Source organism: Ammospiza nelsoni, chromosome 1, assembly GCF_027579445.1.
Source record: "Ammospiza nelsoni isolate bAmmNel1 chromosome 1, bAmmNel1.pri, whole genome shotgun sequence".
Taxonomy (NCBI): Eukaryota; Metazoa; Chordata; class Aves; order Passeriformes; family Passerellidae; genus Ammospiza; species Ammospiza nelsoni.
The window spans coordinates 6,936,282-6,961,179 of record NC_080633.1 but is presented as its reverse complement, the minus strand read 5'-3'; the positions used below and the strand labels follow the sequence as shown (position 1 = coordinate 6,961,179).

Here is a 24,898-nt window from a genome sequence, read left to right as displayed (position 1 = left end):
CCACAAAGCCAGCTGAAGGCAACATCCCCTTTTGTATGGGAAATAAAATGGGCAGTGTCTCAGCTGAGCTGCTATAAACCATCACATGAGCCTCCAGCAGCTGCTTTGGCAACTCCTCACTTCCAGCAGTCCCTGGCAGAGTCACAAACTGGGCAAGGAGAACCTGGATCATGGATTTGGATTCACTCAGGGGCTGGAGCACCTTCAAGCTGTGTAGTGATCATCTGACAGTGCAGTTGGCATTAGCCCATTTGATCTGTACAGCAAATTTAGAAGCAGGTTGGTTGGTACTGGGAGAAGGAAATGTGGAAAAGCAGAGTAAAAAATACAAAGCTCTGTGTGGTGCCAGGTTTAGGATTTTTTTTCCCCACTGCCATAGTAAGTCAAATATCAGTGTGAATTAGGAGATATAGGAAGAAGTCTTTTGTCCCTGTAGTTTGAAACTGCTGTGGAAATGGTGTAATTCCAACCTATGTCACTGATCTAATTCCTGTTCTCCTGAACCTGTCTAGTGCAGCTGAACCTTTCCATGCTGCTTTCTCTTTGAGCAAAGTGAGCTCATGTTTCCTTTGTCAAAGCCAAGTACAACAGAGATGCCACTTTTTAAAATTAATTAGTTCAGGATTTTCTAGCCCAGTGAGTTAATTGATTTGAGGTTTATTGTGAGCAGAATAATAAACACATCAGCTGGAGAAGGCTGGAAGTCATGCTCTTAGTTTAAAATGACAAATTCTTCTACTGATGTCAGAAAACAGGTCTTGGGTCTAATTTTTGGACAGTGATCTATGAACAGTTCCCATCCATCTGAACCTTTCAATAAATTTGATTGATAATCCATCAAAACTTCTGACGAGCTTCCCGGGCACAGTGTGGGGCATTCTGAATGAAAGACAATACTGTGCAAAGAACCCAATTCAGGTTTATAAAAGCATTTTGTTACTCACAGGCACTCACATGCATGCTAGCCAGAGGCCCATGCTCCCCAAATTTTGCACCATTTTGTGATTTTCCCTCTCTGTTTTGCACCAGTGTTGTATGAAATGGTTTGTGCTGCTGAGTGGGGGTGTGGGGATGCTCCACAAAAAAAGTGCAAAGGATGGGGCAGGGAGATGAGGATTTGTGGGGGTTGAGTATGAAGCTGGAGTAAGCAAAAATGTTGTGGTGAATGTGATCTTGAGAGCAATGCCCTGAATAGAAAACTTTCTGAAGGGAAGATTTTAGTCAGTAACCTCTGATTATCCATCTGTGGCAACAATCTGTAATTGGTGTTCTCACACAGTGCTGCCCCTTTGGTCTGCTTGGGTATTAGAATTTGTTATCCAGCTAACAGCTAAACAGAGCATTGCTGAAAGAGCCAAATGGCAGAAATTACCTGATTTATGACAGTCCTAAAACCAGCAGTGGTGACTGCTAAATGACAAACCTAAAGCCAGCAGAGGGCTTACAAAGGTCCCTGTGCCTGGGATCTCTAAGAGGGATCAGTAGACTCAACTGGTTCTAAAAAGGGCACCAAGTGTTAATGAAATCCAAGTTTTCTTATTTTAGTTCTTAAAAAAAAAAAAGGATTGTGGATTGTTTGTTTTGATTTGTTGTTGTTTTGGATTTTTTTCTGTATAAACTTTCTGATATGCCCTTTTCTTTTGCAGTTCACAGAATATTTGAACATTCTTCTGTATCTTAAAAAAAACCCTCTTGTCTTAGATGATGAAAATATTAATGTGTGTAGCTGATATGTGAAACAAGCACTCAGAGCCTTTGATGATCAACCATCAAAGCACCTCAGTTCTTTAGTTAAATTATTTTGAAGCTTGCCTTCGGTTTCCTGTAAGCACACTTTATCTGTTGGCAGCTGTGGTGGGTTTCTTTGTAGTTTGCTTCTTGCAGCATCTCCTGCTGTTTACAGCTCTCTGAGCCCCAAATGTGGGTGAGTGCAGGGCTGGGAGCCCTGTGTGGGTGTGTGACACAGGACTGGGGTGACAGGAGCGTGGGAGCAGCTGTGCCACACTGTGCCAGCCCAGGTGCCCTCCTGTGGGCATCCCACTGCTTCTCCTGCTTGTGTGGAGAGCCTGGCATTGCCCTGCCTGCCTGGAAATCCTTTGGCTTAGGTTTTGAGCTAAGAACCCTTGACTGTTCTTTCTGTCATTTTGTTTTGTTGTTTCTTTTCTTTCTTTTTGCCTTCTAAACCAATGAAAACATCAGGGACTAAAAGCATCCCTCCCTCCAAACTGGAATTTCAGCAGTTGTTCAGGAAATCAGCTTCTCCTCTCCTCATCCCAGGAGAGTTTGACATTGCCCTCAGGTCAGGATATGACACTCCATATCAAGGCAGATATTTAATTGTGTTGATAAATGCATGCAATTAAATTTTGGCTGGGGAACACGTGTAGAGGTAAGCCAGAAATTAAATATTCTTCATCAAACACAGTTCTTTGGGAGCACAGAGCATTTCATTTCAGGGTCACTGTGAATGTATCTGCTTCACTGCCTGCCTGAGCTGGGCAGAAGGTCTGGTGTCAGATTTGTTTGCTTAACCTCAGTGTAAGGTTTCCACAGCTCTTCATGTTCACAGCCTTTCCATGAAACTGTTTAATGGTGAGAGAACTGCACTTGGCAACCTGAGCTGTAGCTCCAGCAGGATGAAGCTGTTTGCACTGAAGCTTTTGCTTCAATTCCTCTTTCACACTGACATAACCCAGAGCACTGAGCATCTGGAGGCCAAAACTGCCCTTAATCCATGCAAAATTGAGGTGCACATCTAAACTCCACCAGGTCAAGACTTTCTGGAGGGAAGGTGAAAGAATTTCATGTAAGATAATGCTCAATACAGAAGCAAGAGCAGCTACAGGTGGCAAACAGTGCCTGTGGGATTTATTTTATGTTTAGCACCTATATTAGTGCTCCCTCCTTTGTGTGTGGTAGAGAATTGGTGAGTTTGGCCAAGTTTTAGAGCACCTTGGAGGATTTCTGAAAGACAAGAAGCACCAGTGGCAGCTGAAACAAGCAGCCAGCTGACAAAAATGGGCTTTTGGCAAAGGAGCCCTCAGCAAGGCAGCACCAGCCTGAACTTGTTCAGGAGAATGAACCTCAAAAATGAATGTGTGGTTAGCTGAGTTTTTCATCTTTTAGAAGAAAGTATTGCCTCTTGCAGCAAAGCTGGTTAAAATCTGTTTCTACCTCCATGAAAATTAAATTTTGCTCTGTTATGTGCATTTAAGGACATTGGATTTACTACCTCTGACTTTTTCACAGTGACACAGGGGAAGATTTTTATCACTGGGCTCTGAACCAGTGGAACAATTTCCAGAATTGGGTGCCTGAAACTAATAGCAAATCCTTGCTGAGCCATCTAAGTCAGTTGATCTGAAGAAAAAAAACAAAGACCTCCTTAAAACAAATCAAAACAACCTCAAAACAAAAACAGACAAACAAACAAAATCCAAAACAAAACAAAAACCCAACAAAAAACCCAAACCCACCAGACCAAACCAAAAAACCATAAATATTTTGCCTAATTTCAGCAATATTTGCTCATCCCCCCTGGGAAGGTGGTGAACAATAAGCAATAGTTTCCTACATGGAGATCTAAGTGTTGAGTTTTGTCCTTAAAACCCAGAGGAAAACCCTTCTATGCCATCAAAGGCATAAATTGTAAGTAATGAGGAGAATTGCTGATCTGATATCTTGTATGTTTGCTGGTGTTCACAGAAATCTTTCAAACAAATGCTGGGGATTAATGCAAACCCACTTGTATATCTGTCTAGATCTTCTTGGATCAGAAGCCAGTCTGCAGAAAAATAGATGGATTATCAGCAAATTCTTACTAGTGGGAAGGGAAGACAGGTAGGGAGAGATGTTCTAAATTTAGAGGAATGGTCAAAGCCATGGCTGTGGAGTGACAGATTTGGGCTTTGTTGCAAATGTTAAGAACATTTTTCTTTTTCTCTGTTTATTGTAGAAACAAAGACCACAAAAGAAGCTGAGATTTAACATTGTTCTCAATTTCATTGAAGTATATAATAAATAGCCATTCCTTTGGGATTCCTTTGTGATGGGCCACAGTCCCTTGAAGTTTGTTTAAGCAAAGAGGATTTATGCTTTGGTATTATCCTGACCATTGGAGTGAAGAATGTGTAAAAATACTAGAATGTGAGAATGCAAATAAGATGATTAGCATGTCTTATTTCTGAGTGTTATATGGAACATCTCCATGTAGCAGTAGTCACATATCCATGCTGTCAGATAAATCCTGAAAGATAAAGCTCTCCTGATTTTTGGGTGGTGTGGGGGCTGTGTGGAGCTTCTGTGCAAGGGAGGTGTCATCAGAGGGGTTCTGCCCCATGCTGCTTTTTCATTTAACCACAGAGTTCAGGGGTGATGAAGAGAGTTGAAATCTCAGATTTTAAGGGATGAAGCCCACCAGACACCCAAGGATGGTGGCTGCCTTGGGATTGTCCCCAGCCTCAGAGAGTGGTGCTGGAGGAGCAGCTCTGGCTTTTCCAGAGGTGACATTTGGGACAAGGCTCCTCACTTTGTGTGGCTGTGCTGGCAGCTGGAGCAGCTGTGGGTGGCTGCAGCCCCTCAGTGACCCAGGAGAGGTTGTGCAGCACCCAGGAAGCCACAAGTGAGAGAAGAGGGGATTGAGAACCCTTAGGAAACTGGCCTTGGGTCAGCTCTTGTTCCAACCACAGTTTCTTGGCATGGGTTTTGTTATTAAAGGCATGTCACTGCAATTATATGGCATTTGAGTCAATGCTGCTGAGGGCTGGCCAGGAGTCATGCTGCTGTTAAAGTCACCCATCATTTTGGGATGAGCTTTGAGGCAGAGTGTCTGGAGCTTTGTTGGAAGCAGCTGGAAGCCACAGTGGCTATCACAGGAAATCCCTACAGCCCCTCTGTTTGGAAAGCTGGGATATGGAGACAGTGAACGTTGTCACTGGAGGAGCTCACAAAGCAGAATAGGTAAAAAATCAGTGCTGCAGAATGGGAAACTTCTATCCAGTGCCTGCAGCTGCTTCCCTGGAGAGCCCAGCTACAAGCTCAGGAAAGAGAGATCCCAACAGAGCAGAGAGCTACAGCAGTGGTGCCAGGGCTTTGCCATGCTTGGCTCTGGTTTAGCCAAGAGACACCAGAGAGGATCCAACTGGGCTGGGAGCCTCAGCTGTGCTTGGAAAAGAGAATTGGAGAGCATGATTATCAGCACTCACACCATCATTTTCACTCCTTTATTGCATTTTGTATTTAAGAAGAGGTGTGCAGTGGGAGAAGGCTTTCCTTGTGCCCAAGTTCAGTGGGAGCCTCCTGGCACTGCCTCCATGCACTCCAAACACATCCAAGTGCTCTGATGGTTCCAGCATCATCAGACTGGGGAAGGCAAAGGCAAAAGGCATCACCACAAAACGAACCTGTTGAGTCATCTCCACCTTTCTTTCCTCTGCCTCTCATTTTGTCCATTCCAGTTTTAAAGCTGAGAAGAAGAGATATTTTTCAGGGTTTGTTTCTGCTCCTAGGTTTCCATCAAGTTGTTTTTTTGTTTTTTTGGGTTTTTTTTGTCAATGTCAAGTTTCTCTGAGTAAATTTTTTTGCCAGGGCTTAAATTTTAAAATTTGGAGTGCTACAACAGGAAAGTGTCTTCCCCTCCCCACAGAGCTGTTAAAGTCAACAATGCCCAAAATCTCACACTGTAATGAGAGGAAAAACAGGATTACATTGAATAGATGAACTTCACATGTTCACACTGCTTTGTGCTTGGCATCAGCTGGGAAGAGTGATGAGATTGTGGTACCTGTTTTTGTTGCATTCAAGTTTTATTTACCCTTTTGAGATGATGCAGTCATGATGTTTTGTGCTAAAATATATGGATTTTTTTATGAAGAACTGGAAGAGGAAGGAGAGCATACCCTTTGCTTCAGCATGGCTAAACTGAATCACTCCCCAGTGCAGAAAGGCTCTGCAGGAATGGGGACCTGATGTTTGGGCTGGCATTGTTGAAAGACCTGCTTGCTTATTGAAATCCTGTGACATTATTAGATAAATTTAAAAAGTGACACTAAAGAAAGTATCTGAACAGCACTTCATTTCCTTTGGAAAATAACCCTGCAGGGTGCTGAAATCTGCTGCTGTGGGGCAGCAGGATAACTGCATCATTCCTCACTTGGGAACCATGTCAGGGACCAGAGTGGAAAAATTGTCTGCAGTGGATGTTTTTCACTTCTCTGTCATCTAGCTGCCAGGAAGAGGAGTTTAGAGCTGTATTTTGTATATGCACTTCGGTCCTGTTTCTGCTTCTGCATGAAGCTCTCCAAAGTCCTTCCAAATTCTTTACTGTAAAGGATAATAAAACACTACAATACTTCGTTAAATGACATCCAGAACTCTTTTCTCCAAACACTAAAAAACAAATCAGATTGGGAGCAGAGCAGTAATAAAGGGAAATACTGGGAAAAATTTGCTTCCCTTTGGAGTAGCTGGATTTAAGCCATCCCTGAAAACCTGGAATCCATCCACTGTAGCAAAAAATTAGCAGGTACTTAATAATGCTCTTTTTCCCCAAGACTCCATGGATACCCACCAGCAGTGATTTACTGTAAGCTCTCCATGAGAAGCAATGTTAAATCCTGCTGCCTTCTGCTTTGGAGGTCACGGAGAGACAGCTGAGCAAATCTCAGCAGTGGCAAATGCAAGGCATGAAATACTGTCACTGGGAAAGAAGGAGGAAGTCTTAATCACATAAAAAGATTCTCATATACTTTTGCCATGCTATTTTATAAAGTGTTTATATAACTGAAAGGATTAACCTGGAGGAAAAAAAAAATTATGGCTTATTATTTATGGCTTTACTATGGTTGAGGAATTAGTTTGCATTTTATAAAGCCAGAAAGTGGGGGAGGAGAGAGAAGGAGGGATCTGAATAAGGAGAGATATTTGCACAGATCTCAAAATGTTAAAGAAAACCTAAAATCCCAAGGAGTTACTCCTGTCAAGTGCAGACATGCAGGCAAATCCAGGCTGGAGCAGGACTCAGTATCCAGGCAACGTCAACATTTCTTGTTAAGCTACTGCCAGTGCCACTGACAGCTTTTGCCACTTTCTGGTCACATTAAAAAAAGAAAATGCCTGACATAACTGAAATTCTTAGAAATTACTTTATTGTCCATCCAGCACATGCAAAGCTCAGCAGCACACAGAACATGCCCATCTTGCAAAAATTCCGAGGGGGAAAAATCCTGTGATGAGTTCATGGCTAGGAACTTGGTTTCTCTCTAAACCTGGCACTTGGTTTCCCCAAAGTTTCTCATCCTCTGCCTTGGACACAGATATTTGCTGTGCATTGGGGAAGGAATCGCGTTCAACTGAGCTATTTATAAGCAATTTCTGCTCCTTCACTGAAGGCTGCAGGATTAAAGGAGCCTTTGCTGTCCTAAGGAAGCCTCCAGCTCTTCTTTCCTTGTTCTTTTTGCATGGTGCAAAAGCCAAGGAGGTAAATAAGGTTAAGAACTTAATTAATACACTAACAATGCTATTGTAGGAGGGGGAGAACCCCTTGAGTTGCAGCCTTAAAGGGGTGAGGTGGGACTGGTGGGTGCAGCCTGGTGGGCTCAGTGCTGTAAAGAAAGGACACTGGTTTGCTATGTCCTTAGAGAAATGCAAGTGGTTTTGTGCTGGTGTTATTGACACAGTGGAAATTTTCTTGGAGCTGAGCAGTTAAAACTGTTGAAGAGCTTCATTCTTCACTGTGGACCAGCTCAGGGAGTTTCCCCAAAGCTTTATCCAGTAAATTGAGTGGATCCTCTCCATGTCCATGTTTTTGTGAAGTTTCATTAATTAATGTAGTTTAAAAGTCTGAATTTTGTAGCATGTGACTGTAAATAGGGAGGATTGTAGGGTGCAGGGGGAATTTGAAGGGCTGATTTAAGCTGGTGGTGTTGAGGGCTCTGATTCAAAGATCAGCAGGACCTTCCTAGTCAGTGCTGTGCCTGGCACAGGAGTTTGTGTCACATCTTTTAACACGTGCAGGAAAAAAACCTCTCAGAAATTAATTTAAAGACATCTTGAGAAGCTCAGTTTTGCTGGCAATGAGCCTGGGTTTTTCTACTGAGGCCAGTGGAAGTTTGTTCTCTTGGGTTGAGGGTTGGTGCTTTCACCCTGCACTTATTCCTCTCTGAGCAATTCCTCAAGACACAGGAATTTTTGCTGCTTGCCTATGAACACATAGGTTTGTAATGGATACAGGCAGCAAATAAACAGGGAGGAAAGCCAGAAACCTGTGATCACCATAAAAATCTACTTCTGCTGTGGGTCTTCGTTTTCTTTAAGATTTTTAACTAACTTTCTGGTTAATAGGAGTAGAAAAGGATTAGTCTAAGCATGAGACTCTTGCAGTGCAGTAACATCTGAAAGCAGATTTTCACCTGAAGCTCTCCCAGAGATGGTGTGGGTTTTTCCTGGCTGTGCAGTTGCCTGATAGCAGAGTTTAGAATAAAAGCAAAGTCTATTAATGCCATACTCAGTCCCATTTCAGTGTTTCTTCTTCCCCTCCTCTGCCCTGAAAATATTTTATTATGACTGGAAACAACCTACCTGGTTTAAAGGAATATGTGGCTTGGAGCAGTAATTTCTGTTTGTGTCTGTTAGCACAGAGGTTTTAATATTATTTTTTTTGCTCCAGTGACGTGCTTGCAAATAAGCTGAGGGTCAGATTTGCCAGCCCTTATTGCCAGCTGCCAGGTGATGATGGAGTGGGTTCTTTCCACAAATATGTAATAATAACAGAAGTGTTCAGTCTGGAACATGGTTAGGTTTTACAGGCTGTTTTAGGCAACCTTGACTCTGAGAGCCAGAGTTACACCACGTGGGAGAAAGCTCCTGGGCCTGTGTTGGAAATGTGGCCCCTGAGAACAGAGGAACCTGAGGGAGGGACTAAGGATGCAGGAGTCTTTTGGGGCAAACCAAGAAATTCAAGAGTCTCTGTTGCTGGAGAGCTCTGTGAACATAACACTGAGCTTCTGCTTTGTTTCTTGATGTGGATTTTAAGGATTAGTGACATGAGAGCTACTGGGTAGAGTGCTTTCTACTTTAAGCACTGAAGCCACTGCACGAACCTTGACAAGATCTGGGGTCCTGATGGCTCTCTGCAACAAATTCAGGTCATCTGTGTTACTGTTTTAGATAATTTTCAATTTACTTGACAAGGTACAAACAGTATTGTGATTGGCCCAATGTATTGCTAAGCTAAGTCACACTAAAGAGATTCCATTATTCCAGAAGTCTCTCAATTTGAGGCTCAATGTGTTTTGAGGAAGTGAGCAGGGAAAGATGCTGGCTGCAAATGAAGTGTCAGCTGGGATGTGCCTGAGCATTGATCCTCTGATTCATTAGGGGATCCTGAAACATAAATGACCAAGGAAACACTGTGTAAGGAGTGGCAGTGGTGTTATCCCTTTCGCACTCTGGCTTTCATGCAGATCCCCAGGGACACAGCTGACAGCCTTGCCAGTCTCTTCCTTTATCATTAGCTGCTGTGCAAAGTTTCAGACTGCTTTTTCTCCTGCCAGGTATTGTGTGTGCAGACTGGCAGCCTTGGCTTTTCCAGGAATGTTTTCTTACTGCCTTGTAGCTCCCAGGTTTCCAGCCCTTCTGTCATCTCGAGGAATAAAGACTCAAAGCTTTCTCTAGTTCATGTCTGTGTTGGTCCCAGCCAACCCACTGAGATTTTTCACACAATCCTAAAAATAACAACTCTGAACTTTACAGTGCTTGGTTTTCACTCATACAATGAATGAACAGGGAACTTTTCACCACCCAAGCTGTTCCACACTATCCTTGGAATTGTAAGATTGTGGCTCCCACAGTCACAGCAGCTTTTTAGCTGGATCCTGGGGATCCATTTTCCCCAATTTGCCAGTTAAATTGGTAGAATAATCAATAAATGGGAAATATTTGGGTGGTTTCTAGATTATTGTCAAGAGTAAAACAATCCAGTTTTCCCATACATGTCCACTGTCTCTTTCTTTGTCCCTTCTGTACCTTTGGAGATTGTTAAGGTGCCTTTGTACCACCTCAAAAAGCTGCAGAGTCTGTCTTTCTCACAGTACTTTCATCTCTCTTTAAAATCAGTAAAGAGTCTTTTGCTATCAAAATTGCTCAGTGTGATATGGGTGCAAAAAATGTAAACCAAACCCCATTAAAACAAACAACAAAAACAACAAAACCTGGAAAAACAAACCAGAAAGATTTTCTCTTCCAGACCTCATGTGTGTGAGAAAAATGCATATTTTCTCTTCTATATTCCCATCTCTTCTGGCATATTTGGAAAACTAATCCTAGTAAACTTCTTCTCTCTATATATTTATATCTATGTCTATATCATCTATATCATTTATCTATCTATATATTTTCTATATATAAGGTGGTGGTGGTTCCTGAGGTATTTATCTTGAAGATTCTTCAAGATATCTTGAAGAGCTGGTTTGCCAGTTGTTCAGTTATTATGACATTAAAGTATGCAAAGCACTTGGCTTTATTCCTTTACTTACAACTAATGATGCTTCTGAATCATTAATTTCTTGCAAAAGTAAAAGTAGAAAATGAAGACAGATCTTGAGGGGGCTTTTTGGATTTATTTTCTGTGGTATTTTGTTATGGTTTGGTTTTGGGGTTTTTTTTTTGTTTGGTGGTTTGGTTTTTCTATTTGTTTGTTTGGGTTTTTTTTTATTTTGGGTGTTTTTTTCTGGGTTTTGTGTTGTTTGGGTCTTCTTGGGGTGTTTTTGGTTGGTTTTGATTTTTGGTGTTTTTTGAGGGGGTTAGTTTGCTTTTGGTTTTTTTCTGGTTTTTTGGCGCAGGTGGGGTTTTTTTTAAATCCCTTGTAATTTTTTTTAAGAAAAGGTCTACTGTATTTTACTAAAGCTTGAACAAACAGATGAAGGGATTTGCTGCAATTCAAAAAGACTGTGCAGGGGGGTGGATTTCAGTGCAGTCCCCTCTACATAGAGGATTCCTCCCTTTCTATTGCATTCCCCTGGCTGGATGTCATGGTTTGGGCCTGGCACAGAGCCAGTGCCCCCATGAGAATACCTTCTCCCTGGTGTCTGCTGTGAGATGTGACCAGGAATAAGCAAAGCAGGCTCCAGCTTAAACATAAAGAAAACTTTATTACCTAAACTACAAGAAAAGAAGGAAAAAACTATAAGGGAAAAAATCGAAAACCTTACAAAAAACACTTTCCTCCTCCCCACCACCAAAATTTCCCAATCTGATACATTCCCCCAAATCACCAACTGCCCAGTCTGGCACCACCCTTTTGGATATTCAAACTTCAGTCCATGAAGAGGAGAGGAGTCTTTCTTGCACCATAGGCTTCCCCTGGAAACACGCTGGAACCTCGTGTGCTTCCATGTCACTCGGCACCGCCCGGAAAGTCCTTTTGCCGCTTGTGACATCTTCCTTCCATGCCCAGTGCTCCCACCACTGTGCATGGACCAGAGCTGCTTTTAGGATTGTCTTTCAAGGATGCCTTGTCTCACTCCAAAAAGGCACAGTCTCTGCTTTGGGACATCTGTCCCCCCCATTTTTTCCAACCCCCTGGGGCCGAGGGGTCCCCACAATGAACCCTCCTGGTTCTGAGGCACGGCCTCCCCCTAAGTGCAGTCTCTGTGTCACAGGAATAAAACTGAGCCTATGGCTACACAAGAAAAGTCCAGCCAAAAGGCCACTCCAATCATCTCTCCCCACTCAGCCAGGCTTCTCCACATCCTTCGGGCCAGGTCCTTGTTATCTTATCTCTTATCTCCCTTCTTATTCAGCTCCGAGGAGGATCAGCATTTTTGCGAGGTCCCAATCATGAAAGAAAGGGGTTAAAAATTTCAGTCTCTTTCTGTCCCAGAGCTCCGGCACTCCCACACTCGCTGCTGCTCCGGCCGGCACCTCCTCACTGCATTCCCCCGCCTTTTCCTCCTGGGCCGGCCGCTATCAAATTCAGACGCCGGCTCTCCTCCCTCTCTCTCCTGGGGGATGAATGGCTGCCCGATGTCTCTTGGGGCTCCTCCACCCTTCCATCCTCCAGGGCCTCCTCACCCCCATCTCTGTCCAGGCCCAGGCCTACCACAGGGCTGTCCCTGCCCCGCCCAGCAGCAGCGGCTGGACGGGGGAAGGGAGATCCGACCTCCATCCCTCGAAGTCCCAAGAGAGCCTCCCAAGGCCGAAGCTCTGCTTTTAACCCCTGGGTGTTCTCAGAGGTGTGTCCAAACCCCACTGGCTACACCAGGTGCCAATATCAAAATCCGAGCACCCATTGGTTTGACCACAGCATCCCAGAATTCCCACTTCTTCCTGGTCAAACCACCACACTGGAGCAATCCCACTTGTGTTAAGAATGCAGAGTTGGGTGATCCTGTAGGAATTTTCCCTCTTGGCATCACTCCTGTGTTCAGTTCATCAGGATGGAGTCCTGTGCAGTGTCCTTGGCCATCGGTGTAACCAGACTGGCAGTGGCTGTATCATTGTTGAAGTCCTTCCCATGGATACCCTGGCTAGTCCTTGGGATTTTGTGAGCTTTGATCTTGAGTTAATGAGCAATTCAACTCACTGCTACAAGATCCCCCTCTCACTGCCAAAATAACATTTATGTAAATGCCTATAGGTGACCTCAATGTAGGTTTCAGGTTCTTCTGCACCATTAGAGCATCAAAGAGCAGGAGGGGCACACAAATCCTCCTTTGCCCTTGGGATTGGTGGTGAATGTTTCATTCCTCTGGGAGTTGCTGCTCCCTTGCAGCTGAACCATGAGATCCATTTTTAATCACTGAAGAGTGGGAGAGTCATTGGTGAAACTGCTGGAGTCAGGAATGGGAAAGGCTTCTCAAGCATTACCCAAGCATTTAGCTTTTCAAGGTGTGGTTCAATTTTCTCTTCAGTCAGCATTTCTGTGTTGTCTCACAGGTCTAAGAGGATGCTGCTGGCCACTGTCTCTGATTTTACATATGTAATATAAATATAGCAGATTTATGTCTTTATTTCACCCACTGTGACATAGCAATGGGTCATTTTGGGGTGACTGGTTTGTGTAGGGTTGACATGCAAGGACAGCTGAGCACTGGTGCCAACTGTTGCAAACTCAGTGAGTTCTCTCTTCTCTTTCTCCTCTTCGTCTTCGTCTTCGTCTTCCTCTTCCTCTTCCTCTTCCTCTTCCTCTTCCTCTTCCTCTTCCTCTCCTCTCTCATTTTTTAATTTCCAAAGACTGAATCAGTGCAGGCCTGTATTTCTGTAGAGTTGTGATGCTCTAATTTTTTAGTCTCTTATACTCTTTCAGTTTTGGGAAAGTTGTATAAATTTCACTATTCAGGTGAAATTTATACAACTTTCCCTAAACTTTCCTGGCCATCCCTAACATATTACTTCTTTTGAGCAATCTCTGTCTTATTTCATTTTCTGACATTCTCTTTGTGTTGCATTCAATGCTGGTTTTAAGACTTTAATTTAAATTGAAGACCCTACAATGCCCATTTTAACTTTAGCATCATTTAATCTGTTCCAATTCTGCATGAGAAGTGAAGAAGCAGTAAAGAAAGGAGGACAAGAAGAGGACAAAAAGGAGATTTGTGATGTTCCAGTGAATTCTATCTCTTTCCCAAGGTTTTGTGGATCAATATATTTGAAAGACTTCAGAGAAGCAAGAAGAGATGAGAAAAGCCCAAGTGGAAAATTCTTCTAAGGAATTTATTATCTCTGCTGTTTCTTTTTTTTTCTTTTATAGAATTTACTGCTGAGATGTTTTTCTTTAGCTGAGAACTTACTAAATTTTAGAAGTGGTGTTGTCATCAGACATCTTGTACTTCCTGGATTGAATACTGTTTTGGTGTTTTGAGCACAGCCAGATTGTGATGCATTTAAAAACAGCTCAGTTTTTCACAATAGATGTGAAATTGTTGAAGTGAGTGCTGGAAACATATGCACCAAGTTTATTAGAAAGATGTGGGGAAATGATAAAATTATCATTTGGATGGGATCACTGTCATCAGTCCCAGCTTATTGCTCTTCTGGGATAGACACTCTGGGTCTGAAAAAGTGTTTTTCTTACTAGAAATCACAATTATGCCAACACTACCATTGCTGTTACTCCCATTCCTGCTGGTTTGTGTTACAAGCTCTGGAAAGGTAGGATAGGAAAACATCACAAAGATGCCAGGATGTAATTTATAAGTAATTTACCAAGACTTCTGGGGAATAAAGTGTGCACCTTGGGGGACTGCTGGAAAGAAGTGAAATTAAACTTTTAGATTTTTCTAACAGATTTTTTAGAGATTGAAATCTTTCTTAATGTATAGTGAAAGCAGCATGAAGGAGTATTAAAAAAGGGGGATGAAAGCTCATTACAGAGAAACACTTGGTTATGATTATGGGAAGTAATTGAGCCCAGCTTGGAGTCATAAACTTGCAATTCTTTTATGGGGTGTGAGCTGGGCTTGGAGCAGATGGAGAAAGTGGTAGTTTGTGTTTCTCTTTGAAAACATGGGCTATATGTTCTGTCCAATCAGCCTGCAAATGGTGTTCAGGCCAAACAGGCTTTTTGTGGCTGTGCATTGCATCACCTGGACTTGAGTGTTTTTTTTTTAGAGCAAAGTTCTCTTTTACATATTTACTTGCATGTTATTTTGAAATATTTTCCACATTTTCTATTTATATGAAGTATGGTTGCAGTCAAGATCAGTCTGGTGTTGTAAGATGTGTAAGCATGTGCCAGCACCACTGACAGTATTAAAATGTTCAATTTTGCCAACGTCATTATGTAGAGTTTAAAAAATGAAAATTAGAAAAAAAATCCAATTTAGGGGAAACTTTTAGGACAGCCTGGCAGAGAAACATGATCCATGTAGAAATGCAAGCATGATTTACCTTTCTGAGCATGGATCTGAACTTTATTTCTCTTAGCAATGACAAAAACAGGGCATTTTAAATGAGGAAATTCTCAGCAATGAGGAAAGGGAAATACTTGGTTTTGCTGATTTGCAGTCAGCAGCCAGTTCAAACAGTAATTGTCACTAAGGGGATACATATTCCTCTCAGCCTTCCTGTTTTGAGCTAAATGAGCTCTTAAATTTCGAGGAAGAAAACATTTTTTTTTCCATTTTCACATGAAAGTAAATTAGATAATATTAACTGGCCCCCACTGCCTGCCCTGTGTTCTGCTGCTGTGTTTGTATACCCGGTTCAAGCTCCTGTTAAACAGGAAACTGAGGAAATTGTTTGAAATACCAGGTTTTAAAGTATTTTCCCCATGGCACAAAATTTACACCTCTGCAAAATGGATGAATGAGTTTGTGCTTCAAAGCTCTGATGTCTGCACTTGTTTGGTGTGATGGCATCTTCCATATTTTCTGCCTGGTGACCAAATCTGAACACTCAATTCTACCTCATAGAACAAACCTTCACATCACATCCAGAGAAAAAAAGATTTTTGTTATGTTTGTGCCTGAGGAGTGTTGGTAAATCACTGGGGGCAGGTTCTTTTATCCTGAGAGATGGAGAACTTAAAAGCAAAAAGCATCAAAAAGAGGGACCCCAGCAAGGAATGGAGGTTTTTGGGCTGAGGTCTGGTGAACTTTGCAGATATAATGGGATTAGGGAAGTGTTTCATTCATATATACCAGTGTTTGTTTGCTCCTTCCCCCAAAATAATTTTATTAAGCTGCCCATTGCTTGGTATCTCTCAGAGTGAGTGTAGGATTTTTGTAGGGGCACTGTGTTATCCTTATGCAGCCAAAAAATCATAATATGGGATAACTAATTAGTGTGGCTTGACAGGAGTACATTTCATGGTTGCTTGGAGGGGATGGAAGGGATTTGTGTTTTCAATCTCCAGAACATAGATGGCCCCAAAGGAACACTTTGAAGCACAGCTTTTTATTATTAGTTTTACAAGATCCTTGCACTGGAATCATTAAGAAGATGTAGTACCTGGTGTAAATGTGCAAGTATCTGCTAGACCATTAGCTGTGGGAGACAGACTGATTATACCCAAAACACTTAGTGCTTTTTTAACAAATTGCTGTGAAAGTCAGTTGTTAAACAGTGTTGTTTCATTTTCTAGTAGCTCTGTGTAGAAACATTAGAGTCTTGCTGCTTCCCTTAATAAGGGGAAATGAGCCCTCCTGGTGCAATGGCCCTGCTTGAAAAGGTCAGCAGTGACCATTTATCCTTGGTTTCCATCAAAAAGGGGGCTGTTTCCATGCTGAAGCCATAGCAATTCTTATCTCATTAAAAAGGGATTAATTTTTTGGCTTTCTGATAACATTAAGTCAGTCCTAGCAATCCTTTGGCCACTGAAGAACGAGGAATGCTTTTCTGAAATAGAGGGAGCCTGAGGTTCAGCCTGCATTGGGCGTGTAGGCAGCCCTTCCTGTGGTTTTGGCCAATTAAAGAATGGACAGGGAATTAAATAACTGTTGTCAAATATGCCAGGGGTGACTCTGGATCAGAAAGGAGCATTGTTCTCCCTGTGCATGGTGAGAGAAGGATGACTAGGCTTAGTTTGCAGCAAGGAGAATGCAAATTTGGTTTGGGGGAGCTGGTTTTAAAATGGAAAGTACTTATGGAAGTGGGTTGAGAACCAGCACTTGAAATGTGCTTGTGGGGAGAGCCAGAGCTTGTCCCAGGGCAGCTGCTGCCTCAGTGCTGGTGCCATGGTCATGGCAGAGGGAAGGGAGGGGACAGTGCAGATGAAGTTGCAGAGGTAAATGTGGTGGTCACATGTGGAAACCCAGGGCACTGGGAATATTTCCCTGTCTGCTCTGGGGTGCCCTGGCCCCCAGGGGAGCACTGACTCTGACCCTCATTCATGGAGAAAATTTTCTAAACTTCAAGATAGACCAGAATCCTAAGGTGTGAAATAGATTGTGGAGAGTAGTGTAGGTGTATCACTTAGGTGGGAAATTTAGGTTTTGGGATTTTTAGTATGTTGCGGATGGAAGCAAGATGGAGGGCACAGGGTGTTGACCTGGGTTTCTTCTTTATGCTTCTCCTTCTCCATGGGTTTGGGTGGCATTTTGTAATTGAGTGGAAAAGTCCCCATTGCAGCTCTTTGGGATCAGTTATTGGGTTAAAAAGGGAAATAATCCAGGTGTCAGCTCTTAATTGGATAGTTCAGCTTTAAAAGACCTTGGAACAAGAGATTGGTGGCCATTTTTGTGGTGCTTTTCCAGTGCCCTGACCCTGGTGTGGATAGTGTGCAAAACTCTAGATAAGATAACAATAAACAAGAACCTGGAGACCAAAAAGATCCAGTGTGTCTCTTTCCTGACACAAGACCACTCCAGGAGATCTCCCCCAACAGGGGAGCCCCTTGGGAGGGCCCAGCCAGAGTCCCAGAAGTCGGAGAATCAGTGACATGTACCCCACAGTCACACAAAGCCAGATGGGGTGTGCAGAGCTTACGGCTTCTTACAGCTACATTAAACCAAATATTTAAGTAACACAGACACTTTCCCCTGCTAATTCCTCAGATCATTACTCCATTTGCTTCTCCTCTGTGAACAGTAAGCCTCAAGGGAGGGGCTGGAGAGGGGGCTTTGTAAACACACTGTGCTGACAGGAGATTTCATGCCAAGGATTGTTATTTGGTTAAAAGCAGCAGGATGTTCACTTGCAGAGCTGAAACAGGGCGCAGAGATGAGAGTAAGGAAAGTGGGAGGACTAGACATAAGGGGAAAGTCTGAGAACAGCTTCACGTTAATTATCATCGTGCCTCACTTGGATATCAGTTCAGAGCCTTGTGTGGAACATAATTAAGTGTCTTTGTAATAATTTGATTGTTTTGGTTGCTAGGTGAAAGAACAATGGTGTCTTCTATACTGTCTTGTTCCATGTTCTCACAGGGTAGACTTGGGGGAGCTTCTGGTAGCTGAGGATGACAGAAGAACCTGCTGTCACCTCTGCAGGTGTTCTTGGGGGCCCTGAAGGCCCAAGGCATCCTTGCATTAATGCATATTTCTGAAAAACCAAAGCTTGCAAGGAATCTCTGTTGATAAAGGCCTTTTCTGCAGCATTCAAGGCTGGGCTTTGTTTTTCTTCCTAATGATATTAAGTCCCAGAAGCAATCATGGGCACAAGGAAGAAATCATGTTTCTTTCTAGAGGAAAAAGGTGATATACCCTTCAATTCCTCCTAGGAATTACAAAGATAAGACTCTCATTACTCATATAGGGTTTGATTTTTGAAAGAGCTGAGCGTCACAATCTGATGGTGTCCAGAGGAAAGGCTGATGCTCTGTAACTATAAAAAAGCTTTTGATTTAACAGAGCATTTACTATGATCTTAGGAAGGTTGGCTACAATGGTTTGACTGTGCCTTGAATCACACTCACTCCCCTCTCCAGCTGCTCAAGATCCAGCCCACGATGATCAACCCTTTCCTAAAATAAACAGCACTAAAAACACAGACTCAGAGCCAAACATCATCATACAGCCTGGCTGATTGGGATGAGCAACAGCCTCGTGCATGTTTGTCTCATTGAAAAGACCACGAGGGGGATTTAGCTGGGTTACAAACAGCTGTGCTGGTGCCTTTTGCTTTGCAGAGAGCAAATTTGGACAGAGCAATCTGCACTGAGCACAGGGATATGTGCAGCACGGGGAGGGCACATCACAGAGAAGCTGCAGCTACAGTTTCCAGAAAGTATCAGCCTTCTTTTTTATGAATTGGCAGGAGCTGGATGCCATGAATCCATCAGTCATTAGCTGTGGAGGGCTGGGCATTCCAGAGCTCACGGACAGTCAGCTGGGCTCTCCTGTCCCTCCCAGGACCCAGCACACGTGAATCAAAATAGTGGGGTGATGTCACATCGTGGTGCCAGTGTGCCTGGGACACTGCTGCCAGGAATTGTCTGTCTAGGGGTGGTTTCCTTTTACAGCCTGCTGGAAGAGTGGTCATGCCCAGCCGCACGTGACGGTTCCCCTCAAGAGCGCTGGTGGCTCCTTTGCTCATCAGGAGTTCCTGAACAAGGGAACTTATCAGGCGGCTCCTGACCTTTTCCACACGAGCTGATCCGCTGGGAAATGTTTTGGTCTCCAAGGCTTCTGACAGCTGATGTATAAGAGCTCTGTGGCTGCAAGCTGGGCAGACTTTGAACTTCTCCCGGTGTCCAGGGCAGTCGCTGCATGCCGGAATTAAGGCTGGAAGCGCCTGGCGGGCAAGGGTCGGCAGCCTGCTGCAGGACAGCTCCGCACAGAGACCACAGCCGGGCCCCTCAGAGCTGAGCTGCTGACCAGCTGGATTTCTGCTGCAGCCACATTGTCTTTCTGGAGAGCTCTTTTCTCACACCTGGGCTTTTGGTGTGAGCGATGCCTTGCCTTGCCCCTCGTGCTGCTCTTTTCCTCCAGCCCTGGGCATGAGAGCCAGCTGCGGCCACGCGAGTGCATGCTGCAGCTCATGAAGCGTTTTGGCAGCTTCAGAGGGAGCAAGAAGAGAAAGGAGCGATGCAAAATCTTGGAAAGGCGCCACTCCGACCCCCAGGGCCTGGCTGGTAAGGAGCCCCTGCATCCAGCAAGAAGGGACACTGCTGTTTGGGACAGGGGGATAGTGAATAATTGAGCAACAATGCTGTGCTGCCCAGTTTCACTGACTGAATTGTGCATTTGTTGTGTGGAGGTTATTTTGGTGTTGGTTTGTACCAGAAATGAAATTCTGAGCTGATACCTGTAACACACATCAGCCATAACCTTTAGGAAAAGAGGGGTGGTACAGGAAGCTTTGCAGTAAATCCCATGGCATTCAGAAGGGACTATTGCCTGATGTCACTTTAAATGAAAAATATTAACTAAGTTCTAAGTTAGGCCTAATAACTTGGGTTGAGGGTTCAGGCTTTGCACCCTGCACTTATCCCTCTCTGAGCAATTCCTCAAGACACAGGATTTTTGCTGCTTGCCTATGAACACATAGGTTTGTAATGGATATAGGCAGCAAATAAACAGGGAGGAAAGCCAGAAACCTGTGATCACCATAAAAATCTGCTTCTGCTGTGGGTCTTCATTTTCTTTAAGATTTTTAATTAACTTTCTGGTTAATAGGAGTAGAAAAGGATTAGTCTAAGCATGAGACTCTTGCAGTGCAGTAACATCTGAAAGCAGATTTTCACCTGAAGCTCTCCCAGAGATGGTGTGGGTTTTTCCTGGCTGTGCAGTTGCCTGATAGCAGAGTTTAGAATAAAAGCAAAGTCTATTAATGCCATACTCAGTCCCATTTCAGTGTTTCTTCTTCCCCTCCTCTGCCCTGAAAATATTTTATTATGACTGGAAACAACCTACCTGGTTTAAAGGAATATGTGGCTTGGAGCAGTAATTTCTGTTTGTGTCTGTTAGCACAGAGGTTTTAATAGTTTAATTTTAGTATCTATTGAAACATGAATTTAAGTAGAGAAAAAATTCTTATCAATCTCTTAGCTAATTAATTTAAAACCATCATTCTGATACTGCAGTTATCAGTACAATTGTGTTTGAGTTGCAATTAGGGACCATTCTCTCTTAATCAAAAGCTTTTCCTGGTCACTATTAGTTCCAGCACAGGTGCTGAGGTTACTGTCCATTGCTCTAATCTGCTATTTTTAAAAAAGATTACTTTTCTGCTGCTCTTTCTTTCCTGTATGTAAATAAACAATGAATATAGTGAAGTGGTACTTATTGGCTAATGTGGTTGTTGGAAGATTGGAAACTAAACTAAAGAAATGGCTATTTTTGGTAAATAAATAGGAATTAAAAAGATAAGACTCTCATTACTCTTACAGGGTTTGATTTTTGGAAGAGCTGAGGTGTGTGTGTCAGAGAGTATCTCTGACAGAGAGTGTGTCACACAGGGATCAGCTGGTCAGGGGAAAAGGGATTTTTCAACAGGATCCGGCTGTTGTCTTAATAATGCAGAAATACCAATTTTAATGCATTTCCTAATGCTTATGGTAGCTGTTTCTCTGAAGACCATGAGTGTTACTGAGCAATTCTGTTCTGTGACTAAGAGGGTTAAAACTGATGTTACACTGAATCAGCTGGATAAGGCTCTGTTTAGAGAGGCTGACATGTGCAAAGGGTAAGAAAGGTTCTTTTACTCTCTATTGATCTGGAGTCACTGTGTCACATCCAGCAGAATGATGGAAGCAGGAGCGGTGTTGGACCAAATGCACAATGTGAGACATACATGTACATTTAGTGATGGGGAATTACAGCTGGTGGATGGGTTGGTTACAGCTGCCCAGAAGGCTTGGTTTTCTATTTAATGTTTTCCAATTTATTTAGTGGTCGGTTGTGTAATTTTTAAGTTGTAATCTTTGCAAATACTTCTCCTTTTTTTTTAAGTTAAGTGATTTTAAATCTAAAATTGTTTACTGTGTCCTGTTTGCATTTCCCTAAACCCACCTGAGGGTTTCAGAGGGAGTGGTAGGAAGGTCAAGGTGATGTGAATGAGAAATGACCCAAGTCTTTGGAATTTCACAGTGTCAGCAACATGCACAAAGACAGGTCACAGGGTTTATGCAACAAGAAGGAGAATATTTATTTATCTTAAATATATAAATATTATTTATATTAAAGATAAATAATAACATAAAAATCCTTCCCAAATTTCTGATTAAACATCCTAAATTCTCACATAGAATGTGAAAATTTGTTGCAATTTGTTGTGTGCAATTTGTTGATTGACTGTTGAATGGCACTTTGGACCACCAATTCACTGTCCAATTGTGGTTTCATCAGCAGAGGGGAATAGCCAGTATCTGCAAAAGGATTTACTGCTGGAAGCACTAAACATAGTTTGCATGTCTGCTTCCTCTGAGTCTAACTCTAAACCCTGTCCTCAACTCCCTCCATGGAAAAAATAATTTGTTCTACACCAAAAAACCTGATTATATGAACTGTTCTGTTTGGGACAGAGTTATATAAAAGAATTGGAAGTATAATGCCAGCAGTGCCAAAATACTTATGCCTTATTTTCCTCATTCCTATTATTCCAGCTTTGTAGCCCACTCCAGTGATAGACAGTGAGCACCAGGCAGAGTTTTCAGCACAGTTTTTACTCTACAGATTTTGCAGATGCCATTTTTGTAAGAGTGTGACCAGGTCAGCTCCCTGCACTTCCACCATCAACAGAGAACTACTGAGTCACAAGGGTGGGGAAAATCAGATGGGATTTGTCTGAGTTGCTGCTTTCCTTGGATGCCCTGCTGTGGGGATTGCCTCTGCCATCCCAACAGTCTGGGTTCCCTTCAGGGAACAGGTTAACACACTTGCAAGTGCCTTCCCCTCATGCTCCCCACCCCAATGGCCTTAATTAATGGCAGGGAAGTGTCAAAACAAAAGCTTTGCACTATTTGCTACATTTAATCTGTATCTTGTAGCTATTAGGCCTCAATAAACACTTTCTGAGCAGCTTGCAAGGGAACTGCTGGCACTCAGCAGGTTTTATGGCCAGTATTAATGTGTGCAGGAGTGCTGGTAGCAGCCAGGCTTGGGGGCTCCTCAGGGTTAATCACACACCAGCACATCCCATTTGGTTGTCATCTACCATCAGGGGTGAGAAATGAATGGCAGCAGCCTCCCTGTTGCTAAATGAGCTTGAATGGTTTTCAGAAGAGGAGTAGAAAAGGAAAAAAGAGGAAAATATCCCTTGATATTTACCCAAAAGTGGTAAACTGACACCCACAGTGGTTGAATTTGTAATTTTTGATTTTTCTTGGCCACTTCCATAAGTGTTTTTAGGAAGAATCCTCCAGTCTTTGTAAACAGGCTTGGGCCAGTGCAGCTTCTTGGCTTCCCAGGGCTAGATGCCGTCAGGCCACTGCAAATAAAATAATCAAGTAGTTCTGTGTATCAGCTGAGCTAAACCCCTTCTGTCCTCTGCACTGGGCAGAGGTTGCATCCTGGTGGAGAAATAAAAGAGTGGCATTGCCAAGGATGGTCACCTCTGTAATTCCCTAGGTTTGGAGCCTTACAGTCCTTTTATCCCAAGTGAACAGCAAGGGGAGACCTGAATGCAGACAGAAGCAGAGAACAAGAGAGGGAAAGGAGAAAAACATGTATGAACACGAGCAAACGAGAGCTGGAGTGAAGGCAGAGATCCCACAGTTTGCTCTGGGAGAATTGCAGCCAACAGAGAGACCTCAAAACTTCACCAAACAGCAGGGAAGCTGATTTATGCAATAGGATTTTGGCAGGGCTGAGAACAGGGATTACCCAAAATGTCTCCAGCCTCTAGGTCACCACTGCATAGTTTCCTCCTTCCTCTTGCAGCTGCTGTGCAGGGTTCTGGCAGTTTCTCCTCCTGGCAGCTCTCACTGCAGCCCGATGTGTTGTAAATGGATAGGCCCTGTGGCATTTCTGAAGGGGAAAGATTTTTGACCTCAGAGAGGCTAATTGCTCTGCCCTTTAAAGAACACCATGTATTCCACAAAGGACTGAGTGACATATGCAGAAGAGTAATGTTTAAAGTGGTTTTTCCCTACCCAAGTCATGAGTGCCCAGCAAAGGAACCACTCTGCAGCAGATGTGGCTGCTGTGAGGCTGCACCAGGGCTGCCTTGTGCATTTAGCCTCAAAACACTTGGTTTGGAGTCTTTTATCTGCATGGAAATTCCCAGGAGCTTCTCTTCAATGCCCATACTGCTCTTCTTGGGGTTTCTTACTTAAATCAGGTGGCTTTTAATCATCAGACGCCAAAGCTGAGTCCCAACAAGCCACATCCAAAGGGGCTCCACACAAACCTTGGTGCTCACCCTCTGTCCTGTCCCACCTCAAGGCACTCTTGAGGATAATTTCCCTGGCAGTTGCTATAATTTGGTGCATATTAGATGCCTCAAACCATTTGTTTTGGGGTCTTTTAGCTACATGGAAATGCCCAGGAGCTTCTCTTCAATGCCCATGCTGCTTATGTTGGGGTTTGTTACTTTAATCAGTTGGTTTTTAAGCATCAGATGCCAAAGCTGAGCCCCAACAAGCCAAGTCCAAGCAAACCTTGGTGCTGCCCCTCAGCCCCTGTCCTGTCCCACCTCAATGGCACTCTTGAGGATAATTTCCCTGGAAGGTGTTATTATTTGGTGCATATTAGGACTAAACTAGGAGTGAGCCTGCTGGATGTCTCAGACCCCAAAAAACAAAAGTGCAAAAATGTTTTAGCCCCACATCAATCAGGCAGTCCCAGAGCTGTTCCATAACCTGTAAGTGCCACTTTTATCTCATGGCTGTGGAACCACCATGGAATGGAATGGAATGGAATGGAATGGAATGGAATGGAATGGAATGGAATGGAATGGAATGGAATGGAATGGAATGGAATGGAATGGAATGGAAGGCTGCTGAGGCTCTACAGTGCATCTGGGAGGTGCTGTGGGGTGTGGGGTGTCCTTAAATACTCAGCCTAAAGGGAAATGTCTTCTCCTCTCAGTCAAAAACTCAAGGGGCTTCTTCCATCTCTTGTCATGGTCCTTCCCAGGCCCAAGGGGTTGGGTGTGAGTGTGGATTGTGAGTTGAGCAGAGAAATTGTGTTTCTCCTTCCCAATAATGGGGATGTGGTGACTGCATCCATGATCACCACGTGCAGGTAACGTGCCATGGAGGTGGCCAGCTCTCACAGCTGTCCATAGACAGGGACTTAAACCAAACCAGAGAGTTGGTGCTTCACAGCCTCTCCAAGTGCAGATGAAAACCCAGGGGATAATTCAGCCTGTCTCTCAGAACAAGCCTGAGAACAGGGGCAGAAAACATGGGAGACATGCAGGGTGGAAACATGAAGCACAGAAAACATGATGGAGTAGCAATTGCAAAAAGAAAACATGATGGAGTAGCAATTGCTAAAAGGAAACAAGACTATCTCCTTCTCTTCCAGCCTGGAGAGCTGCAGCTCACCCAGTGCTTCACCTCAAAGTGGGTGGTGCT

General features: G+C 43.4%; 1 protein-coding gene across 3 annotated transcripts in view; it reads left to right on the top strand.

The window, feature by feature from the left end:
- PRKAG2 (protein kinase AMP-activated non-catalytic subunit gamma 2) overlaps window positions 1-24,898 on the top strand; it is a 219,917-nt gene that overhangs the window by 86,014 nt on the left and 109,005 nt on the right. The window contains exon 1 of one of the 3 annotated variants that reach the window (XM_059470830.1): window positions 19,331-19,510. The exons of the other annotated variants lie outside the window; for them this stretch is intronic. Within the exon in view, the coding sequence (XP_059326813.1) occupies window positions 19,405-19,510 (106 nt within the window). The 5' untranslated portion in view covers window positions 19,331-19,404. Of the gene's footprint in view, window positions 1-19,330; window positions 19,511-24,898 lie in introns of those variants that run through there. 3 annotated transcript variants of the gene reach the window in all.